At 41.4% G+C, this 24,429-nt stretch overlaps 2 protein-coding genes across 7 annotated transcripts in view; one reads left to right on the top strand and one right to left on the bottom strand.

Annotated features, from left to right (window-relative positions):
* Nucleotides 1-11,264, bottom strand: part of LOC115102809 (bifunctional glutamate/proline--tRNA ligase-like) — a 61,606-nt gene extending 50,342 nt beyond the window's left edge. For 2 of the 5 annotated variants that reach the window (XR_010461711.1, XR_010461712.1), the window contains exons 1-4: nucleotides 10,386-10,621; nucleotides 2,594-2,678; nucleotides 2,235-2,334; nucleotides 1,169-1,325 (exon numbers count right to left, since the gene is read on the bottom strand). Coding sequence is in view for 2 of the 5 variants with exons in the window: in XM_065012886.1 (XP_064868958.1) it covers nucleotides 1,169-1,325; nucleotides 2,235-2,334; nucleotides 2,594-2,678; nucleotides 11,137-11,179 (385 nt within the window). In the remaining 3 variants the exon portion in view is untranslated. Of the gene's footprint in view, nucleotides 1-1,168; nucleotides 1,326-2,234; nucleotides 2,335-2,593; nucleotides 2,679-10,385; nucleotides 10,622-11,136 lie in introns of those variants that run through there. The other 3 variants (XR_010461710.1, XM_065012886.1, XM_029623119.2) reach the window with 3 other exon arrangements.
* Nucleotides 11,265-17,252: 5,988 nt separating this feature from the next.
* Nucleotides 17,253-24,428, top strand: spdya (speedy/RINGO cell cycle regulator family member A). 2 transcript variants are annotated; one of them, XM_029623116.2, is made up of 7 exons: nucleotides 17,258-17,718; nucleotides 18,100-18,412; nucleotides 18,579-18,637; nucleotides 22,318-22,403; nucleotides 22,681-22,852; nucleotides 23,166-23,520; nucleotides 23,791-24,428. In XM_029623116.2, exons 2-7 carry the CDS (start codon nucleotides 18,160-18,162, stop codon nucleotides 23,850-23,852), a joined length of 987 nt encoding a protein of 328 aa, XP_029478976.1. In that variant the 5' UTR covers nucleotides 17,258-17,718; nucleotides 18,100-18,159; the 3' UTR covers nucleotides 23,853-24,428. The 2 variants fall into 2 exon arrangements, with proteins under 2 accessions (XP_064868957.1, XP_029478976.1); XM_065012885.1 differs by lacking the exon at nucleotides 23,791-24,428 and having other exon boundaries at nucleotides 17,253-17,718; nucleotides 23,166-23,677.
* Nucleotide 24,429: the final 1 nt, after the last annotated feature.

The raw sequence follows: 24,429 nt of genomic DNA, 5'->3' as shown, positions 1-24,429 counted from the left end.
CATTTCGCTACACTCGCATTAACATCTGCTAACCATGTGTATGTGACAAATAACATTTTATTTGAAACCCGCCACTCGTCAGTGAAGAGCACATTTTGCCAGTCCTGTCTGGTCCAGCGATGGTGGGTTTGTGCCCATAGGCGACATTCTTGCCGGTGATGTCTGGTGAGGATCTGCCTTACAACAGGCCTACAAGCCCTCAGTCCAGCCTCTCTCAGCCTATTGCGGACAGTCTGAGCACTGATGGAGGGATTGTGCGTTCCTGGTGTAACTCGGGCAGCTGTTGTTTCCATCCTGTATCTGTCCTGCAGGTGTGATGTTCAGATGTACCGATCCTGTGCAAGTGTTGTTACACGTGGTCTGTCACTGCGAGGACGATCAGCTGTCCGTCCTGTCTCCCTGTAGCGCTGTCTTAGGCGTCTCACAGTACGGACATTGCAATTTTTTACCCTGGCCACATCTGCAGTCCTTATGCCTCCTTGCAGCATGCCTAAGGCGCGTTCACGCAGATGAGCAGGGACCCTGGGCATCTTTCTTTTGGTGTTTTTCAGAGTAACTAGAAAGGCCTCTTTAGTGTCCCAAGTTTTCATAACTGTCACCTTAATTGCCAACCGTCTAAGCTGTTAGTGTCTTAATGACCGTTCCACAGGTGCATGTTCATTAATTGTTTATGGTTCATTGAACAATCATGGAAAACAGTGTTTAAACCCTTTACAATGAAGATCTGTGTAATTCTGTGTGATTATTTTGGTATTTAGTGAATAAATAATTGAGCCAATTTGTGTATTGCTGATTCAACTTCTTAGCCAGGGTTCGTGCAGATAACCAAGTACTTACGACAATCAGAATGAGACCAATCGAGGTGACGATTAATAATTAACTGCTATTGATATAAAAGATATTCATATCTTTAAGAGAGTGGATTCAGGAGATAACCACTATATAAATTATATAACTTAATGCTTCCGTGGTGCCCCAGGTTATTAATGGTTTAATTGTTGCTTTGTTTAATTCAATCACGTAATCAATTAAACGTTAGGTAATCAATTTGATAAAATTGCATGTCATATTATTGAATCATAGTCAGAGACAAGACAACACCCCATCCATCTTTGGTTATATAGTTAGACGCCTGCTAGGGTCAGCTGAATCACTGGGACTGACTGACCTTTGAGCGCGGCCCACACACACAGGTCGGCCAGAGTCAGGCTGTGGCCCACCAGGAATGTGCGCAGAGCCAAGGCCATGTCCAGCTCCCCCAGGGCCGTAGCTAGGCCCGACTGGCCACACACGCGCCGCGTACTGAACTCCATCCAGTGGTCCACCTGGAGAGAGACAGAGGGGATGAAGGGGAGGGTATTGAAAAGTAGACCGGTTGAGCAATAGTAAGGAGGAGGGGACCGAATGGCACACAATCTGAAATGCCTTGGATATAGCTGCATCGCGGCAGGGTAGCCTAGTGGTTAGAGCGTTGGACTAGTAACCGGAAGGTTGCAAGTTCAAACCCCCGAGCTGACAAGGTCTGCCCCTGAACAGGCAGTTAACCCACTGTTCCTAGGCCGTCATTGAAAATAAGAATTTGTTCTTAACTGACTTGCCTAGTTAAATAAAGGTAAAAATAAATAAAAAATCGCAACTGATAACGCTCAAGTAATAATAAGTTGATCCATTAAATAGCAGTGAATGGCTGAATTAATTTAGTGAGGGCCTCCCGAGTGGTGCAGCGGTCTAAGACACTGCATTACTACAGATCCTTGTTTGATATCAAGCTGTGTCTCAGCCGGCCGCGACTGGGAGATTCATGAGGCGACGTACAATTGGCCCAGCGTCGTCTGGGTTAGGCCGGCAGGGATGTCCATGTCCCATCGGGCTCTAGTAATTCCTGTGGCGGGCCGGGCGCATGCACGCTGACATGGTCGCCAGGTGTACGGCGTTTCCTCCGACACATTGGTGTGGCTGGCTTCTAGGTTAAGTGTGCATTGTGTCAAGAAGCAGTGCGGCTTGGCAGGGTTCTGTTTGAGGACCTTCGCCTCTCCTGAGTCCGTACGGGATTACCAATTGGATATGAAAATTAAGGAGAAAAAGGGGGTTAAAAAAAATATATAAAAATGTATTTAGTGGGGCCTCCAAGCTCTGAGTTGAGTAGCCATAACACAGCGAGAGCTAATAATGCTGGGTAAATTTTGGGCAAGCCCAAGCACTTGGGAATCAGTGTGGCAGTGCTAGTCTATCACCTCAGTTTGTTCCAGCATGTTGGAGCCGTACAAGCTCAGAGTGGGAGTCACACGGGCAAGGTAGCGAGTGATGGAGTTCACGTCGCTGAACTGCACTGACCTGAGGGAGAGAGGGGGAGAATAACCACTGTCAGCCAGACAAAACGCTTGATTATTGCACAGTCAGTGTCTTAGAAAACGTCCTTATATAAGCCTAGTCACTATTGGTACTTCGGCAAAAAACACTAAACAGTGTCAAGTAGCTAAACGTAAAATGTAACAAATCCTTTACTCTCTCTTCACACATCAATGACACATTGTCACGAGAACATTTGTGAAGAAAAAACCATTGCTAGGTGTTGTGGTAGTTGTGTACTCACTCTGAGACACGGAGCTTGTTGTCTTTGCCCTCATCCACAGACAAGTTCACGCTGCCCTTCACATGCTCGGCTGCCAACAGCGCCCCTGCAGGCAAAGAAAGTAATCACAATGTAATTGGAAACTAAAGACCTCACCAGTCCTATCACGCATCCATTACTTGACAGAGTGCCCTAAATATAAAGTGGAAAGTGTGTGTGTGTGTGTGTTGATTTCATAACCCTTAGTTACCAACTAACCAGGGGGCACCCCAGAGACTAAACAAGTTCCAAAACACACAAAATGTTATGTTCTCACATTGTTGTGTGCCAGACAATGGATAGGATAATGGATAGGCTGGACATGCCTAGAGATGAGATCGGATTGGTCTGCCATGTAGCGCGCTTCGGTCTATAACCAGTGATGCAAATTTAGCAATTTTGTTGCTAGATTAGGCAACTTTTCAGACTACCCTGGCAACAATTTTAGCAACTTTTGAAAAGTGACTCAAATGCTAAAATGCAAGCATTTTCCCTCTAAATGACACAAAAACTATTTTCTCTGTCACACACTCAGTCACATGCCTGGCTGAGAAAGTGCATTGTGAGTGAAGTCAGCAGCAGCCGCTCAGGTCGTGCACAGGCAGCAGCAGGCCAGCAGCAATTTCAGCAAATTGCAAATCATTGTTGGCTGACAGCAGCAGTAGTACTGGTTCGACGAGCCAAACCCAATGAATATAGTTGGTCATGAATGTTCGATCTTGAACAGAACATGAATCAACATGTCTCAATCAAAATTGTACAGAAGTACAGAAAAGAGTCGCTGTCTGTACCTGAACAAATGTCAAATCATATTTTTTTGCAGAGATGACCAGTCAATTTGAGTAAAGTTATTGTGTATTCTACGTAATGACGCAGTTTACATTGTCACGCAATGACATCACAACGTAATTTAGCAACAAATCAACCTGTCTCGAGCAACTTACCCTGAAAATTAGTTGGCAACCCTGTCTATAACATTAGCTGCTCAGTATGTGTAGACAATCCTTGCTACTGCAGCTTTTTTGAAAAATATAACATTAGCCATGGAAAACTGCAGAAGTGTTGCTACTGCTACTGCGCTCAACATTGCTGCCCAGAAAAGACACGCTGCTGTGAAGTATTCATCCATGTGTATGGGTAAGAGTCTAACTACATTTTCAGATATTATGAGTTTCTAATTTTGTCAGAAAGTTGTTTTCCTTGCAAGTTAAAGCGTACTGTTAGCTAGTTAACACTGAACCTAGTTGGTTAGCTTTACCTACCTGCAGATTCATACTCCAGCGTTACATGCATGGTGGCTAGCTATGACAATAGGTGTAGACAAAGAGCTCTCCAGTAGGCGTACCAAAACATTCAAAGCCATTTTATCAAAAGGAGGGTTACAAGTTAATTACTTTTCAAATCAGAATTACTTTCCCACTGTTCCTCAACTGCAGTGTTTGATATACCATTTTGTTGATCTGAATCTACTTTTACCCAATGTAAAAAAAAAAAAGTAAAAAAAACATGATTTCAAATGTTGCAACATAAGACCGAATTGAGGCGGTCGGTCTAATTGACAAATGTCTGTCAACTAGGGCCGGGATGATACCAGTATCACGATCCTCGTTAGTATCAAGGCAAGGAAACAAAACACAAAGCAGAACTGACTTGTTGATGAAAAACAACCCTAAATGTTGGAAACAAACATGATTATGATATCATCCAGAATGCTTGTGTTTGGCATTTTAGACTAGCTAGTATGCGTACTTAAGAAACTTGCCAAAATTGTTCTGTGACAAAAGTCACAAGAGTGGTTTCTCAGTTGTGTACTCAACAGCTTTGAACTGTGAATAACTTCCCATCAACAGGCCAATGATAAATTCTGATTGGAATGCATAAACCAGTTCAAGTAATTCCAGCTGGTCTCTTATGTCGTTTGCATCAGCAAGTTATTATTGCAAACGCCATGACAGCAACTATCCAAAGAAAAATATAGACTCAAATTAAATGTCATTTGTTACATGCGAATACAACAAGTGTAGTAGACCTTACCGTGAAATGGTTACTTACAAGCTTAACCAACATTAAGAAAATATTTACCAAGTAAAACATTTTTTTTAATGTTAAAAAAAGAGTAACGAGGCTATATACAGGGGGGTAGGTAACGAGTCAATGTGTGGGGCCACAGGTTAGTTAAGGTAATTGATGTAATATGTACAGTAACAGTCAAAAATTTGGACACACCTACTCAGGGTAGCTTAGTGGTTAGAGCGTTGGACTAGTAACCGAAAGGTTGCAAGTTCGAATCCCTGAGCTGACAAGGTACAAATCTGTCGTTCTGCCCCTGAACAGGCAGTTAAACCCACTGTTCCTAGGCCGTCATTGAAAATAAGAATTTGTTCTTAACTGACTTGCCTAGTTAAATAAAGGAAAAAATTAAATAAGATTCAGGGGTATTTATTTTTTATACATTGTAGAATACTAGTGAAGACAAACTATGATAACACATATGGAATCATGTAGTAAACAAAAATGCTTCACCTGGAATGCTTTTCCAACAGTCTTGAAGGAGTTCCCACATATGCTGAGCACTTGTTGGCTGCTTTTCCTTCACTCTGCGGTCCAACTCATCCCAAACCATCTCAATTGGGTTGAGGTCAGGCGATGTGGAGGCCATGTCATCTGATGCAGCATCATCCCTCTCCTTGGTCAAATAGCCCTTACACAGCCTAAAGGTATGTTTTGGGTCATTTTCTGTTGAAAAACAAATGATATCCTATCTGGTTTGTGCTTAATGGGACTGGCGAATCACTGAAGAATGCTGTGGTAGCCATGCTGGTTAAGTGTGCCTTGATTTCAATTTATTATTATTATTTTTTTTAAATCACTGACAGTGTCACCAGCAAAGCGGGCCCACACCAAAAATCTCACATTTGGACTCATCAGACCAAAGGACAGATTTCCACCGGTCTAATGTCCATTGCTTGCGTTTCTTGGCAAAATAAAGTCTCTTCTTATTGGCGTCCTTTAGTAGTGGTTTCTTTGCAGCAATTATACCATGAAAGTCTGATTCATGCATTCTCCTCTGAACAGTTGATGTTGAGATGTGTCTGTTACTTGAACTCTGAAGCATTTATTTGGGCTGCAATTTCTTAGACTGGTAACTCTAATGAACTTATCCTCTGCAGCAGAGGTAACTCTGGATCTTCCTTTCCTGTGGCAGTCCTCATGAGAGCCGGTTTCATCACAGCGCTTGGTGGGTTTTGCGACTGCACTTGAAGAAACTGTCAAAGTTCTTGAAATTTTCCAGATTTAAGACATGAATGTCAGTCAAGTAATGGACTGTCGTTTCTCTTTGCTAATTTGAGCTGTTATTGCCATAATATGGTATTTCACCAAATAGGGCCATCTTCTGTATACCACCCCTACCTTGTCACAACACAACTGATTGCCTCAAATGCATTAAGAAGGAAAGAAACTCCACAAATTAACATTTAACAAGAAACATCTGTCAATTGAAATTCATTCCAGGTGACTATCTCATGAAGCTGGTTGAGAGAATGCCAAGAGTGTGCAAAGCTGTCAAGGCAAAGGGTGGATACTTTGAAGAATCTCATAAAATATAGCATTCCAGGTGAAGCTTTTTTGGTTAGTACATGATTCCACATGTGTTTACATACTTGATGTCTTCACTATTGTTCTACAACGTAGAATTCATTTTTATTTTTAACTCTGTTATGAGTAGATGTGTCCAAACTTTTGACTGGTACTGTACATGTAGATAGTCACTTAACACATACACATAGATAATAAAACAGCTAGGAGCAGCAGTGTAAAAATGGAGGGGGAGTCAGTGCAAATAGTCCAGATAGCCATTCATTTAGCAGTCTCATGGCTTTGGGGGTAGAAGCTGTTAAGAAGCATTCTGGACCAAGACTTGGTACTCAGGTATCGCTTGCGGTGCGGTATGATTAGGGTGGCTGGATCATCTTGAACCATGTGCGAAAATGACTTAAGATGCAGCCATCTTATGACCTTGCAAGAAACATTTCGCAAAATGTTTTAATTAACCAGATAGCCATTTACTCACCAAATATGCAACTGAGGTACCTACAGTTGAAGTCGGAAGTTTAGATAAACAAGTTTTAATGACTCCAACCTATGTGTTTCAACCACTTCACAAATGTATTGTTAAAACTATAGTTTTGGCAAGTCAGTTAAAACATATACTTTGTGCATAACTCATTTTTCCAACAATTGTTTACCGACAGATTATTTCACTGTATCACAATTCCTGTGGGTCAGAAGTTAACATACACTAAGTTGACTGTCTTTAAACAGCTTAGAAAATTCCAGAAAATGATGTCATTGCTTTAGAGGCTTCTTATAGTCTAATTGACATAATTTGAGTCAATTGGAGGTGTACCTGTGGATGTATTTCAAGGCCTACCTTCAAACTCAGTGCCTCTTTGCTTGACATCATGGGAAAATAAAAAGATATCAGCCAAGACCTCAGAAATAAATTGTAGACCTCCACAAGTCTGGTTCATCATTGGGAGCAACTTCCAAATGCCTGAAGGTACCACGTTCATCTGTACAAACAATAGTACGCAAGTATAAACACCATAGGACCACGCAGCTGTCACACCACTCAGGAAGAAGACACTTTCTGTCTCCTAGAGATTAACATACTTTGGTGTGAAAACTGCAAATCAATCCCAGAACAACAGCAAAGGACCTCATGGAGATGCTGGAGGAAACCAGTAGAAAAGTATTGATACCCACAGTAAAACGACTCCTATATCGACATAACCTGAAAGGCCGCTCAGCAAGGAAGAAGCCACTGCTCCAAAACCGCCATAAAAAAACAGACTACGGTTTGCAACTGCACACGAGGACAAAGATTGTACTTTTTGGAGAAATGTCCTCTGGTCTGATGAAACAAAAATATTATTGTTTGTCCATAATGACCATCGTTATGTTATGTTTGGAGAAAAACGGGGCGGCTTGCAAGCTGAAGAACACCATTCCAACCGTGAAGCAAGGGGGTGGCAGCATCATGTTGTGGGGGTGGGGGTGCTTTGCTGCACGTGACAAAATAGACAGCATCATCAGGAGGCAGGAAAATAATGTGGATATATTATAGCAAAATCTCAAGAAATCAGTCAGGAAGTTAAAGCTTGGTCACAAATGGGTCTTCCAAAAGGACCAAGACCCAAAGCATGCTTCCAAAGTTGTGGCAAAATGGCTTCAGGACAACAAAGTCAAGGTACTGAAGTGGCCATCACAACGCCCTGACCTCAATCCCATAGAAAGTTTGTGGGCAGAACTGAAAAAGCATGTGCGAGCAAGTAGGCCCACAAACCTGACTCAATTGCACCAGCTGTCAGAAAACCTCTCTGGTGTGTGTGGTTGAATCTGTGCTTGAAACTCCCGGCATGACTTTGAAGGGCCTTACAGATATTTGTAAACTCATAAAAAAAAAAAAGATAGGACAGTCTTTCAAAGACAATTTGTAAAAAAAATCAAAATAACTTCACAGATCTTCATTGTAAAGGATTTGAACACGGTTCCCATGCTTGTTCAATGAACCATAAACAATTAATGAACATGCACCTGTGGAACGGTCATTAAGACACTAACAGCTTACAGACGGTAGGCAATTAAGGTCAATTATGAAAACTTCGGACACTAAAGAGGCCTTTCAACTGGCTCTGAAAAACACCAAAAGAAAGGTGCCCAGGGTCCCTGCTCATCTGCGTGAATGTGCCTTAGGCATGCTGCAAGGAGGCATGAGGACTGCAGATGTGGCCAGGGCAGTAAATTGCCATGTCTGTACTGTGAGACGCCTAAGACAGCGCTACAGGGAGACAGGACGGACAGCTGATCGTCCTCGCAGTGACAGACCACGTGTAACAACACGTGCACAGTACATCTGAACATCGCACCTGTGGGACAGGTACAGGATGGCAACAACAGCTGCCAGAGTTACACCAGGTACACACAATCCCTCCATCAGTCCTCAGACTGTCCGCAATAGGCTGAGAGAGGCTGGACTGAGGACTTGTAGGCCTGTTGTAAGGCAGGTCCTCACCAGACATCACCGGCAACAATGTCGCCTATGGGTACAAACCCACCGTCACTGGACCAGACAGGACTGGCAAAATGTGCTCTTCACTGACGAGTCACGGTTGGTCAGATTCGTGTTTATCATTGAAGGAATGAGAGTTACACCGAGGCTTGTACTCTGGAGCGGGATCGATTTGGAGGTGGCGGGTCCGTCGTGGTCTGGGGCAGAGTATTCACAGCATCAGTGGACTTTGCTTTGTTGTCATTGCAGGCAATCTCAACGCTGTGCGTTACAGGAAGACATCCTCCTCCCTCATGTGGTACCCTTCCTGCAGGCTCATCCTGACCTGACCCTACAGCATGACAATGCCACCAGCCATACTGCTCGTTGTGTGTGTGATTTCCTGCAAGACAGGAGTGTCAGTGTTCTGCCATGGCCAGCGACAAGCCCGGATCTCAATCCCATTGAGCACGTCTGGGACCTGTTGGATCGGCAGGTGAGGGCTAGGGCCATTCCCCCCAGAAATGTCCGGGAACTTGCAGGTGCCTTGGTCGAAGAGTGGGGTAACATCTCACAGCAAGAACTGGCAAATCTGGTGCAGTCACGAGGAGGAGATGCACTGCAGTACTTAATGCAGCTGGTGACCACACCAGATACTGACTGTTACTTTGATTTTGACACCCCTTTGTTCAGGGACACATTATTCCATTTCTGTTCGTCACATGTCTGTGGAACTTGTTCAGTTTGTCTCAGTTGTTGAATCTTGTTATGTTCTTACAAATATTTACACATGTTAAGTTTGCTGAAAATAAACGCAGTTGACAGTGAGGGCCTTTCTTTTTTTGCTGTGTTTGTGTGGGGTACAGAGATGGGGTAGTCATTAAAAGAAAATCATGTTACACACCATTGGACACAGTTAGTCCATACAATTTATCTGACTTGTTAGGACATTTTTACTCCTTAATTAAGTTATTTAGGCTTGCCATAAAAGGGGCTGAATACTTACAGATTCAATATATTTTTGCATTATTTTATTTTGTAAACATTTCTAAAATATAATTCCCCGTTGACATGATGGGGTATCGTGTGTAGATCAGTGACAAAATATAAACGTAATCCATTTAAAAATGTCGGCTGTAACAACAAAATGTGGTTAAGGTCAAGGGGTGTGAATATTTTAAGGTACTGTACCGGGCGAAACAAAAGTAAATGAAGATAGTTGCAGGCAGGGCAGGTATTTGGTGAGTAACGAACGCGTTGACATACAGTAAGTCAACGCTTGCAGAGCTGTCTAATGGTTAGATGACTAGAAGCATTCTGGGCAGAAAGATCATCTCGTCATATTCATCGTCGGTCCAAATACTGGTTCACTTCCCATCTAGCGTAGCTTCATTATTAAGCTAGCTAGCTGTGTTGTGACTTATTTAGCTGACATTTCCAACGACTATTGTTACAGCATGCATTAAGAACTTAAAATATCTAACTATAGCTAGGATGATCAATTTACTACATTAAATATCAACATATCTATAATTACTTATTTCCTGGCGATAGTTTCGACATTGTGTCACGACAACAGAAGTCTAGCTAGCTCTCAGTAGCTATAATGAACTGTCATCACGGACCCTCATTGTCAGGCGACACATGATAGCTTACTTTTACTAGCCAAAGATTCTTATCCATATTTTAGCTTTACCTAGCAAACAATACTATCACGCTTACCTAAAGGAGGGTTGCTACTGTTGATGGTAAGGTTTAAAGCCATGCTTTCTCTTCCCTTTCTGTTCCGTGAAGGCTCTCGCACTGTCCAGAAGCTTTTCGAAAGTCTGCTCTCTGACAACGTTCTCTTCAAGCAAAGATTATGGATATACTGACAAGAAACTTGTCTATCCGCCCGAATAATGGCAGTCGTTGACCTCAAAGCGGCACGGCGCACCGTTTAGCTCCCGCCTATCCTTTCTTTGGATTGGTGGATACATCTAATTATTGTAACCTATTTTGAATTATAAACTGTGTGGTTCGATCCCTGAATGCTGATTGGCTGACCGCCGTGGTATATCAGACCATATATAATGGGTGTGACAAAACATGTATTTTTACTGCCCTAATTACGTTTATGATAGCAATAAAGAACCTCGGGGTTTGTGGTGCATGGCTAATATACCACGGCTTTGAGTCATGCCTAAGAACAGCCCTTAGCCATGGTATATGGGCCATATACCACACCCCGGTTGGGCCTTTAACTTAAATATTCGATGAGGGTTGTTGACGTCAACCTCCTGTGTTCATTGGAGAGAGACGCTATGCTACTTGCCTCAATCATGAATATGCATTCTCGAAACAACTCCGAAATTAAGTGTTTTTTTCTCAGTTTCCAGGATGTCACGTGTCCTACTTTTGTCAGTACACTCGTATTATGCATTATGGAACGTCTATTCGATCAAATAAACCTCACGTAGCAAATAAACCTTACATTTTTTGGTGACCAAATTCGACACTCTCTCATCGACCTGCATACAAAAACTCGTTCCTTAGTCGGCGAAAAAACACCACCTACTGTGGAGGGAGACAAATCTTCAGACGGTTTTGGGCTCTCTCTTCCTCTTCGTCTCTGCTTCAACCAAAAGCCACTCCGGCTACGAGCAGCCCGGCTTTTTTGAGTGCAACGGTTTTAGGAACCCTCTTGGAATTGGTGTAGAGAAGAACCGTCCCACTACTTTAAGTCATGGCCAAAGAGTTTGGCCTCTTCCCCGGGTATGGTTTAGGAATAATATAATTACGAAAAGGCATATTACTTATGACTGTTAGGTAACTATCTATGCCAAGAGGTCGTCACTGGTTACCACAGTCAAAGTCATAAACCCCGCACATTTCTACAATTTCTCTTCTTAATATCTGATTTTAAACCTAATCTCAACCCTAACCTTAACCACACTGCTAATCTTATGACTAATCTTATTTGTAACTTTTTAAATAAATAAAACGTGAGAAAGAAAAGTGGAGGCATATAGCCTCTAGTTTAGTTTTTGCAAAAAGTATGAATTGTGTGGTAAAAGCAAAGGTGTGTGGTATTTTAATCAAAGGTGTAAGGATATTTCTACAGTAGTGGCCAAATATATTGGCACCCTTGCACTTTTCTTAAATAATTCCCTGTTTCTTCTCAAATAAATTGAAATTAAAAAAATCCCAAACTTTGGTCTCTACACCTTGTTATTGGATTTTCAGCATTGCCGAATCCATTTTATTTTTGTAAACTGAAGTTTAGAATTTTTATTTTGAAAATAACAGTGGGGTAAATGACTTAAGTAAACATACTTTGAACTAATATTTAAGTTGTTTTGGGGGGTATCAGAACTTTACTTTGCTATTTATATTTTTGACAACTTCTACTCCACTACATTCCAAAAGAAAATATGTAGTCTTTACTCTCATACATTTTACCTGACACCCAAAAGTACTCGTTACGTTTCTAATGCTCAGGCAGGACAGCAATATGGTCCAATTCAAGCACCTATCAATATAACACATTGTCATTCCTGGGGCGGCAGGGTAGCCTAGTGGGCGTTGGACTAGTAACCGAAAGGTTGCAAGTTCAAATCCCAGAGCTGACAAGGTACAAAATCTGTCGTTCTGCCCCTGAACAGGCAGTTAACCCACTGTTCCTAGGCCGTCATTGAAAATAAGAATTTGTTCTTAACTGACTTGCCTAGTAAAATAAAGGTAAAATAAAATAAATTCCTACTGCCTCTGATCTGGTGGACTCACTCAACACAAATACTGCGTTTGTAAATTATGTCTCTGTGTGAGAGTGTGCCTCTGTCTGTCCGTAAATAAATAAAAAACAAGAAAATCATCCCGTCTGGTTTGATAAATATAAGGAACTTGATGTATAGCATTTACTTTGACGTTTTACTTGTATTCAGGTATCACAATTGAGTACTTTTTCCACCACTGTGACTTGTTAATTGTTTACTCCATATGTAACTCTGTGTTGTCTGTTCACACTGCTATGCTTTATCCTGGCCAGGTCGCAGTTGTAAATGAGAACTTGTTCTCAACTAGCCTACCTGGTAAAATAAAGGTGAAATAAATTTGAAAAAAGACAAATGGCATGGACAAAATTATTGGCACCCTAGGCTTAGTTGCACAGCCTGTGTGTGTGTGTGTGTGTGTGTGTGTGTGTGTGTGTGTGTGTGTGTGTGTAATGTTGTGAAGCCCTTCATTGCCATTCACTGTTGTGAGCTATCAAGGTCATTTTAGGGAATAGAAATGAAGGAAGGCGGGAAATAAAGTTAATATTTTCTGTTTTTATTTGAATGATGTGGAGGGAATTGACCTCACTAAACAGGTAAGAGAAATGAGAAAGGCAAGGATAGGTAGGCTGTCAGTTAACTTTTTTCACCATTTAAGTAAAGCCTACTAATAATAAGACCATACATTTTGATGTAGACACCAACAGGACTTCTTGTCCCCTTTGCCAGACCTATATGATTTTCATATACAGTTGAAGATGGAAGTTTACATACACCTTAGCCAAATACATTTAAACTCATTTTTTCACAATTCCTGACATTTAATCCTAGTAAAAATTCCCTGTCTTAAGTCAGTTAGGATCACCACTTTATTTTAAGTGTGTGAAATGTCAGAATAATAGTATAGAGAATTATTTATTTCAGCTTTTATTTCGTTCATCACATTCCCAGTGGGTCAGAAGTTTACATACACTCAATTAGTATTTGGTAGCATTACCTTTAAATTGTTTAACTTGGGTCAAACGTTTCGGGTAGCCTTCCACAAGCTTCCCACAATAAGGTGGGTGAATTTTGGCCCATTCCTCCTGACAGAGCTGGTGTAACTGAGTCAGGTTTGTAGGCCTTCTTGTTCACACACGCTTTTTCAGTTCTGCCCACACATTTCCTATAGGATTGAGGTCAGGTCTTTGTGATGGCCTTGACTTTGTTGTCCTTAAGCCAGTTTGCCACAACTTTGGAAGTATGCTTGGGGTCATTGTCCATTTGGAAGACCCATTTGCGACCATGCTTTAACTTCCTGACTGATGTCTTGAGATGTTGCTTCAATATATCCACATAATTTTCCTTCCTCATGATGCCATCTATTTTGTGAAGCGCACCAGTCCCTCCTGCAGCAAAGCACCCCTACAACATGATGCTGCCACCCCCGTGCTTCACAGTTGGGATGGTATTCTTCGGCTTGCAAGCCTCCCCCTTTTTTCTCCAAACATAATGATGGTCATTGTGGCCAAACAGTTCTATTTCTGTTTCATCAGACCAGAGGACATTTCTCCAAAAAGTACATTCTTTGTCCCAATGTCCAGTTGCAAACCGTAGTCTGGCTTTTTTATGGCAGTTTTGGAGCAGTGGCTTCTTCCTTGCTGAGCGGCCTTTCAGGTTATGTCAATACAAGACTCGTTTTACTGTGGATATAGATACTTTTGTACCTGTTTCCTCAATCATCTTCACAAGATCCTTTGCCGTTGTTCTGGGATTGATTTCTACTTTTCGAACCAAAGTACGTTCATCTCTAGGAGACAGAACGCATCTCCTTCCTGAGCGGTGTGACAGTTGCGTGGTCTTATGGTGTTTATACTTGCGTAGTACTGTTTGTACAGATGAACGTGGTACCTTCAGGCATTTGGAAATTGCTCCCAATGATGAACCAGACTTGTGGATATCTACAATTTATTTCTGAGGTCTTGGCTGATTTCTTTTGATTTCCCCATGATGTCAAGCAAAGAGGCACTGAGTTTGAAGGTAGGCCTTGAAATACATTCACAGGTACACCTCCAATTGACTCAAATTACGTCAATTAGCCTACCAGAAGCTTCTAAAGCCATGACATCATTTTCTGGAATTTTCTATGCTGTTTAAAGGCACAGTCAACCTAGTGTAAGTAAACTTCTGACCCACTGGAATTGTGATACTGTGAATTATAACTGAAATAATCTGCCTGTAAACAATTGTTGGAAAAATTACTTGTCATGCACAAAGTAGATGTCATATCCGACTTGCTAAAACTATAGTTTAACAAGAAATTTGTGGAGTGGTTGAAAAACGAGTTTTAATGACTCCAACCTAAGTGTATGTAAACTTCTGACTTCAACTCTATGCATTGTAGATTACCTAACTGAGAAGAAAAAAATCGGAAAAAAATAATTATATAGCTGGCGACTAGATCAGCTGTGTTGGGCGCAGTTTATTCACCACCATGCCACGGAGCTCCACTATGTGTTTCCAAAAGTTGGTCCTGGGGCCACCATTGTTAATGTTGTAAATGACTATTGTAGCTGGAAACGGCAGACTTTTTAAGGAATATCTACATATGCGCACAGAGGCCCATTATCAGCAACTATCACTCTTGTGTTCCAATGGCACGTTGTGTTAGCTAATCCAAGTTTATCATTTTAAAATGCAAATTGATCACTAGAAAACCCTTTTGCAATTATGTTAGCACAGCTGAAAACTGTTGTTCTGATTAAAGCAGCAAAATAAACTTGCCTCTGTCAAGTGTCTGTGTTCTTTTGCCCATCTTAATCTTTTCTTTTTATTGGCCAGTCTGAGATATGGCTTTTTCTTTGCAACTCTGCCTAGAAGGCCAGCATCCCGTAGTTGCCTCTTCACTGTTGACGTTGAGACTGGTGTTTTGGCGGTACTATTTAATGAAGCTGCCAGCTGAGGACTTGTGAGGCGTCTATTTCTCAAACTAGACACTCTAATGTACTCTTGCTCAGTTGTGCACTGGGGCCTCCCACTCCTCTTTCTTTTCTGGTTAGAGCCAGTTTTCGCTGTTCTGTGAAGGGAGTAGTACACAGCATTGTACGAGATCTTCAGTTTCAATTTCTCACATGGAATAGCCTTCATTTCTTAGAACAAGAATAGACTGACGAGTATCAGAAGAAAGTTATTTGTTTCTGGCCATTTTGAGCCTGTAATCGAACCCACAAATACTGAAGCTCCAGATACTCAACTAGTCTAAAGAAGGACAGTTTTACTAACATAATTGCAGAAGGTTTTCTAATGACCAATTAACCTTTTAAAATTATAAACTTGGATTAGTTAACACAACGTGCCATTGGAACACAGGAGTGATGGTTGCTGATAATGGGCCTCTGTATGCCTATGTAGATATTTAATTAATAATCAGACGATCTCAGCTAAAATAGTAATTTACAACATTAACAATGTCTACACTGTATTTCTGATCAATTTGATGTTATTTTAATTGGCCAACATTTTTGAACGGCAGTGTATGCCTTTTATTTCAATGCATGTGTAGGATTTATCTGGCATAGTTTGCATTTGCGTCAGCTGTTTTATTCACTGGTTATTTTCACAGTGATGGCGGTATTTGAAGTCAGCCTTGTTGTGACTTGGTAGCGTGTATTATGCATCTATTTCATGTTGCAGTTCCACAAGTAGAGTTAATTTATGAGGAGGTTGAGTAGTGCTTGAAATTGTACACAGAGTTCCACAGGCTTTAAACCTAATATAATTCATGCTTGGAGTAATTTTTGTTTGTTTTTGCTGTTCTCCAAAAATAATTTTAGAGATTTTGCCATTCCCTAGGTTTAGCTTAACTGATGCCACCACATTACAGATTACTATAACAATGAAATTAAGCAAAGATCTTTTAAAATGATCTTAACAGGCCCTTGGACCACCGACAATGTGACCTTTTTCATTGTTTTATTTGAGTTTATTTACATTTTTTTTGTGGGTGTCAATTTCCACGAGCCCACACAACACAAGAATGGTCCAGCCCATCTGTAATTTACCAGAATTGCCAAATGGCCAATGTGCCCCTGGCTGTGATAGTTGTAAGCCTAATTTATATTTTTTCAGTAAACTAGTGCAATTTTGGTTTCATATATTGGTATGAAAATAAACACATCTGAACAACTTGCTATTTAGAGCATTTCCCCAAAATACATGTCCTGATTTTGGCTTCAAAGACTATAATAATTGTCGGTTATAATAAATGTTCAATATCATGCAGTGACATAATTATAATTGAGATAATGCAAATCTTTAATGATTACTTAGTTGGGCTAACTATTTTTTACTTCTTGCTATAGGCCTACTTCATCAGCATCCTCTGCTTGCATCCCTAATTCCTACCTGTAGCCTACAACAACAACAAAAAAACATACATTTCGGGGGGCACACCGTTCTTATTGTACTTCAGTGGGACACACTTGAATGATGCAATGAATGGTGCACATTTAAATTATAAAACGAGAATGCAATGCGAATGAGAAAATTCACCCTGATATTTTAAACATTTAATTTGGTACTCGAGGTACTTCACGTGACGTGTCAAGCCTCGATATTAAATACAAACAAATACTGGTTGATCGTAATTAGGCACGTCTCTCCATTACTTTGTGTGAAATTGCGCAAACTCAAAAAATGATGAATGGATACCACTTTGAAGTGTCTAATTATCCGTACACAATGTTCAAGCCCCAAGTTTTGGGACATTTGTGCATATGGTCGCAATTGTAAATGAGAACTTGTTCTCGACTTGCTTACCTGGTTAAATAAAGGTGAAATAAATAAATAAAATATGGCGGAGGCGCACTAATGGAAGGCCGAGGTGAAATTGAAGGAGGCGATTTGGACCTAGGTCTCTACACATCGTAGGCGGGTTTTCTCCCTGTTCAATTGCCCGTCTGTAAACGACATTGCGCGGTTCTGATAAAAATCAGTTCCATTCTTCGACGTGTCTTTAAGCGCGCTCCCGTCAAGCAGTTAGTCGCCTGCACCTGTGTGAGAGGACGAGGAGACACCTTTCATTTCACCATTGACAGTTTCCCCCTCATTAAATAATTGTTTACTGAAATAACCATACACATACCAATTACCCAGTTGATACACGTTTACTCGAATAACAACTGTTTTCCTTGCCCTGTCACAACAACATAGCAGCTAGCTAGTTACTGTAGCATAGGACGATCTGAGGAAACCTTTCAGATTTCTTCAAGTCTTGATTTCCACGTCTGACTCAGACACCACACTACTATCTGTTCTAAGCAAAGGTAAGATATGGCTACTTCATCTGTAGACCAACATATTCGTAAGTCAACTAAATGAATTGTGTGGTTGTCCCCATAGACTTTTGGCTGCCGGCTCCTGTCATAGCCAGCCGAAGTGACCGCTTCTGTCGTTATCCAACGGAGCCGGCTAACTAGCTGTGCAGTAACGTAGTTGTTTATGTTGCTAGCCAGTTCGCTACAAAATGAATGTCTATGCTTGCTGACCTTCTAACTCGCTATCATTTCTCCAGCGTAGCTAGTTTGAAAGGAATTGGTTCTTAACTAATTTATCTACGTCAACTAGCTACTAAACATGTCAAAATAGAATTGTATCACATTGTTGCCAGTCATTAATTTCTCCCACACTACTTATGTCACTACCAGGTCAGGAACACTCCCTCAGAAAACATTTCACTAGTGACCATTCATGAACAAATCAGCAGCATGATGAAACACACACACAGCTGGTGCCAGACACCCCCCTCAGTCACGGTGAGAATCAAACCCAACACAGCACACACCCTCCAGATCAAGAGAGGCCTGAGGCTGAAGAGACCCAACCTGCAAGTGGCCCAGGGGCCTCCGGGCAAGAGTCAACCCAGCCAAAGTCATGTCGAGGCCGCAAAGGGCAAAATCATATGGGGCCCGACACTTGTCATTCAACGAGAAGAGATGGCAGCCTTCTTCAGACTTTTTGGTGAGCCAAAGAGAACAGTCCACTTACACCAGTCATAATATCTGAGGTTGTTTGTTAAAAGTTGATAGAGCCCACTCAACAATTTGTTTGTTTTATTGAGGCTTGGCACATCTCAGATTAGAGACAATGAGCAGTCGGTTTCTCATGCAATTTTATTTGATTACAGATGACGATTTGATACAAGACTTTCTGTGGATGGACTGCTGTTGCAAAGTCACAGACAAGGTAAAAAGCATTGCTTTGGAGGGTACCAATTTTATTTGTGTAGTGATTAACGTATACAACTTCGGATGGACATGAGTACTCGAACGGACATAAACTTTATCTTTAACCAGGGATAAATAAATAAAAATACTGTAAATCTATTTGGTCAACATGTCTTGAAGATCACGTTAATTTTCTCTGAATCTAGTGTTCCATTTGTACATGTGCATTTACATGACAACAAAAAAGGATCCAAGCGTCACAGTTCTTTCTAAATTCCCTTCTCCCTCCCTTTAGGCCTACAGAAATAAATGCCTATAAAAACGTATCTGACGGGATACACAAGCTACATTCCTTGCCAAATTATTACAGTTTTATCACAAATTCAAAATGGACTGGTTGACTGAAGTAGGGAAATATTTTACAACAACTAGCTGGAGTTTTGGACTAATTGCGTCCAGTCTATTTAATGCTTGGGCTACTTTGCGGTTGTCATTAGTTACCATGTCACAAAGTCAAACTTGGCTATATTGAAGACATTCCTGAAAACAAAAAATAGCTTTTTGGTCTTAATGTTAGGCATAAGGTTAGCAGTGTGGTTAGGTTTTAAAGAAGATACATTGTAGAAATAGGTCAGGTTTGACTTTGTGGCTATGGTAACTAGTGCCGACCGTACTTTTGCGAACTGCTAGTGCCATTTAGAATTGGTTAGCCTAGGCTATAAACTCCCTAAACATAGACAGGTTTCACACTGACAATAAGCAAAATCATCTGTTTGATAGAGACGGAGTGTATTTATCAGAATCATTACGGTAAGCCTAGGCCAACTCACCAAACAGATGCCATGACTGTAATTCATCCCCATGAAGTGTGTTCAATGTGGAATTGTTAATCCATTTAGAAAATTCCAAAGAACAGGCAGAATTAACTAAGTCAAAACAAGACAGATGTTGGTTTGTAACCCTGAATATTTTTTATTTAGACTTGCCATATTGAGCCCAGTTTCAAATAATCACTAATTGAGAACTATTCGAGATGCTCATCACTTCGCACATTCTGGTATATTACATGTTTTTTTTACTATAAAATAGGTGTCTTGACTGTAGTAAGGGCTCAGGAAATAAGAGCATCATGTCTGCTAAATTAACAAAACAAGGCCATTGCACAGCCATAGGCTTCTACAAGCATGCGTGACTGAGGTTACTACCTCTTTGAAGATTGTGTTCCACGATATAATGTAAAAAAATATATATATAATACTTATTTTTTTTGACTGAATTATAATTTCCGCAAATAGGATTCATAATGGTGATAAATTATGCATTGTTGCGCATATACAGTACCAGTCAAACGTTTGGACACACCAACTCCCAAGTGTTTTTCTTTATTTTTACTATTTTCTATATTGTACAATCGTGGCCTAAAGTTTTGAGAATAACACAAATATTAATTTTCACAAAGTCTGCTTGCCTCAGTGTCTTTAGATATTTTTGTCAGATGTTACTATGGAATACTGAAGTATAATTACAAGCATTTCATAAGTGTCCAAGGCTTTTATTGACAATTACATGAATTTGATGGAAAGAGTCAATATTTGCAGTGTTGACCCTTTTTCAAGACCGCAATCCGCCCTGGCATGCTGTCAATTAACTTCTGGGCCACGTCCCGACTGATGGCAGCCCATTCTTGCATAATCAATACTTGTAGTTTGTCAGAATTGGTCAGTTTTAGTTTGTCCACCTACCTCTTGAGGATTGACTACAAGTTCTCAATGGGATTAAGGTCTAGGGAGTTTCCTGGCCATCGATGTTTTGTTCCCCGAGCCACTTAGTTATCACTTTCCTTATGGCAAGGTGTTCCATCATGTGGAAAAGGGCATTGTTCGTCACCTAAATGTTCCTGGATGGTTGGGAGAAGTTGCTCTCGGAGGATGTGTTGGTACCATTCTTTATTCATGGCTGTGTTCTTAGGCAAAATTGTGAGTGAGCCCACTCCCTTGGATGAGAAGCAACCCCACACATGAACGGTCTCCGGATGCTTTACTGTTGGCATGACACAGGACTGATGGTAGCGCTCACCTTGTCTTCTCCGGACAAGCTTTTTTCCGGATGCCTCGAACAATCTGAAAGTGGATTCATCAGAGAAAATGACTTTACCCCGGGCCTCAGCATTCCAATCCCTGTACCTTTTGTAGAATATCAGTCTGTCCCTGATGTTTTTCCTGGAGAGAAGTGGCTTCTATGCTGCCCTTCTTGACACCGGGCCATCCTCCAAAAGTCTTCGCCTCACTGTGCGTTCAGATGCACTCACACCTGCCTGCTGCCATTCCCGAGCAAGCTCTATACTGGTGGTGCCCCGATCCTGCAGCTGAATTAACTTTAGGAGACGGTCCTGGTGCTTGCTGGACTTTCTTGGGTGCCCTGAAGCCGCCTTAACGACAATTGAACCGCTCTCCTTGAAGTTCTTGATGATCCGATAAATGTTTGATTTAGGTGCAATCTTACTGGCAGCAATATCCTTGCCTGTGAAGCCCTTTTTGTACAAAGTAATGATGACAGTGTGTGTTTCCTTGCAGGTAACCATGGTTGACAGAGGAAGAACAATGATTCTAAGCACCACCCTTAGTCTGTTATTCAAACTCAATCAGCATGACAGGGTGATCTCCAGCCTTGTCCTCATCAACACTCACACCTGTGTTAACGAGAGAATCACTGACATGTCAGCTGGTCTTTTTGTGACGGGGCTGAAATGCAGTGGAAATGTTTTGGCGATTCAGTTCATTTGCATGGCAAAGAGAGACGTTGCAATTCATTGCAAATCATCTGATCACTCTTCATAACATTCTGGAGTGTATGCAAATTGCCATCATACAAACTGAGGCAGCAGACTTGGTGAAAATTAATATTTGTGTCATTCTCAAAACTATTTGCCACGACTGTAGAATAATAGTGAAGACATCAAAACTATGAAATATCACGTATTGAATCACGTAGTAACCAAATAAGTGTTAAACAAATATATTTTATATTTGAGATTTTACGAAGTAACCACCCTTTGCCTTGGATGACAGCTTTGCACACACGTGGCATTCTCTCAACCAGCTTCTTAATGCGTTTGAGCCAATCAGTTGTGTTGTGACAAGGTAGGGGTGGTATACCGAAGATAGCCCTATTTGGTAAAAGACCAAGTTCATATTATGGCAAGAACATCTCAAATGAGCAAAGAGAAACGACAGTCCATTACTTTGACATGGTCAGTCAATCCGGAAACTTCAAGACTGTTGGAAAAGCATTCCAGGTGAAGCTGGTTGAGAGAATGCGTAAAGCTGTCAAGGCAAATGGTGGCTACTTTGAAGAATCTCAAATATAAAGTATATTTTGATTTATTTAACACTTTTTTGGTTACTACATGATTCCATATGTGTTATTTTATAGTTTCTCTTAACTATCATTCTACAATGTAGAAAATAGTAAAAATAAAGAAAAACTCCGAGATGAGTGGGCATGTCCCAACTTTTGACTAGTACTGTCGATGAATGTGCACATTTTTTCCCCAGTGCGGGACTTGTTCTAAAAATGTTTTTATTCAAGTACAACTGAGTATTTGAAAAAAAAAATGTCAAAAGCCCATCCCTGTATACAAGCCATGATGATGCATCATATATAAACTCATTTCAATTCAACCTCTCTTCCCTATTTCAGTACCTTCTAGCCATGGCGTTTGTCTACTTCAAGAGGGCTCGCTTCACTATTGGCGAGCACAACAGAACAAACTTTTTCATTGCACTGTAAGTTCTGTGAATCTACTACTCTGAAATAAATAGTTGACTCGCTGTATTCTGAACATCTCAGTAACTTTCAATGGATGCATTTATATCAGTCCACAAGTTCTAAATGTATCATTTGTTGAGAATCGAATGGACCGGTGCAGACTGTGACAAACAACCGTTGTAATTGTAGAGCAACTTATCCCCCCCAAAGAGGGAGAGAATTAATTGTACAACTGGCAACAAAAAGCTAGGAATCCTATTTCTGATATTTCATGCCACTTTTTTATTTTCACAGATACCTAGCCAACACCATGGAGGAGGACGAGGAGGAGAGCAAGTACGAGATCTTCCCATGGGCGCTTGGTAAGACCTGGAGGAAGCACTTCCCTCGCTTTCTCAAGCAGCGGGACAAGCTGTGGGCTCGCATCGAGTACCGGGCTGCCGTCAGCCGCCGCTGCTGCGAGGAGGTAGGTATACAAAACCATTACATGAAATGATGGTGTAGGTCTTCCGCTTTCTCTTGACCTGGATGGAATTCTAACTTGATGCATCAGTGCATAACTCAAGCATGCTGTCAGTCAGATTTGGGCCAACATTTCAGATACATTCATGTGGGTCAAGTTACTAGGATTCGTTCCTGTGTCTTACTGCTATTGTCAGCCGCAATGTAAATGTATCTATGAACTCTGACAATACAAAATGTACCATCTCTCCTCTTGAATTGGCTGTGTCTTTAACCATGTGTATTTATCCTTGTCTGGGAACACGCCCTCCTTCCAGGTGATGGCCATCGTGCCTACCCACTTTATCTGGCAGCGGGAGCGCGCCGAGCACCACAGCGGCGCTCAGCGGTTCTACATTGGCGACCGGGAAAAGGTCCACATGCCCCGTGGGCCCTCCGCCTCCCCCGCCCCCTGTGCCCTCTGCGCCAAGAGCTCCGGCCTGGGCCTCTCTTCCTCCTCGGCCTCTGGATCCTCAACCTCCCTTACCCCCTCCTCGTCCTCCCCGCTACCCTTTGCCCTGGCCCTCTCCCTGGAGACTACTCCACCCAGGTCCCAGGTTTCATCCTCCCGCAGACCGGGCCAAAGAAAGACCAAGGCCCAGCGCCCCTGCTGCTGCACAGAGGAGGCCCCAAGTGAGTGCAGGCGTTGGTTACAGGATGGCTGTGCTATGTGCTATGGTTCATTTCTTAATCATAATTTGGAAGCAAAAGGATGACAACATATTGATTGGCAAGGCTTGCTTGAAGTTACATTAAAATAGAATCAATATAGAGTGACAGCAGCCAAGTTTTAACTTATGTTCTGAAGTAAAACACCCAGCAAAGATTTGTTAGACACTCAAGTTATCTTGCTCCTTTAACAACACTCATGTCTTAGCTAACAATTTGAATGTGTTTCGTCAGGGAACGAGTCTTATTGTGGAGCAGGACACGACCCGTCTATGGACTGGATCAACGAGGAGTAGAATAGTACTACAAAAACCAACTCAGGACTACATTTCCCAACCCTGGTCCTGTGAAACATATATTTCATAGCATCTTTAGAATGCCAATTTACTGCTCTACCTCGATTAGGTGGTTTAAATGGAAACTAGCATTCACAGGGGAATAAATCCTATCTTGAGGAGAGGTGTAACTCGAGTGTAGTTTTGTCTCATTTATCAAGTTAGGAATTGGTTCAGGGCTTAACTTTGGATAAAGGCATGTAACATTTCCTTCAACTGTCCTGACACATGTCATGAAATGTAAAACATTCGCTTCACATTGTTCTGTGTATACTTTTTATGTACAAGGACTTAAGTCAAACTCTCGGGCCTCTGTGCTATTATTCCTTAAAGGTGGACACTCTTAACAGAACTGATTAATCCCTCAAAACACTTATTTATTTGCTATAGCACTTCAAGGTCTTGCACATGGGGTGGGAACTGTTGACTAATTCCTTAAATATAAATCAGCTGGAAGGATCTGTACAGCATTTGATCCATGAGTGAAGGCTTGGGTATGTTTTGTGATACTGACAATAAAGGCTTATGTCCCCCTTAG

Source organism: Oncorhynchus nerka, linkage group LG28, assembly GCF_034236695.1.
Source record: "Oncorhynchus nerka isolate Pitt River linkage group LG28, Oner_Uvic_2.0, whole genome shotgun sequence".
Classification (NCBI taxonomy): domain Eukaryota; kingdom Metazoa; phylum Chordata; class Actinopteri; order Salmoniformes; family Salmonidae; genus Oncorhynchus; species Oncorhynchus nerka.
The sequence above is the reverse complement of the archived record's forward strand: the minus strand, read 5'-3'. Positions and strand labels throughout refer to the sequence as shown.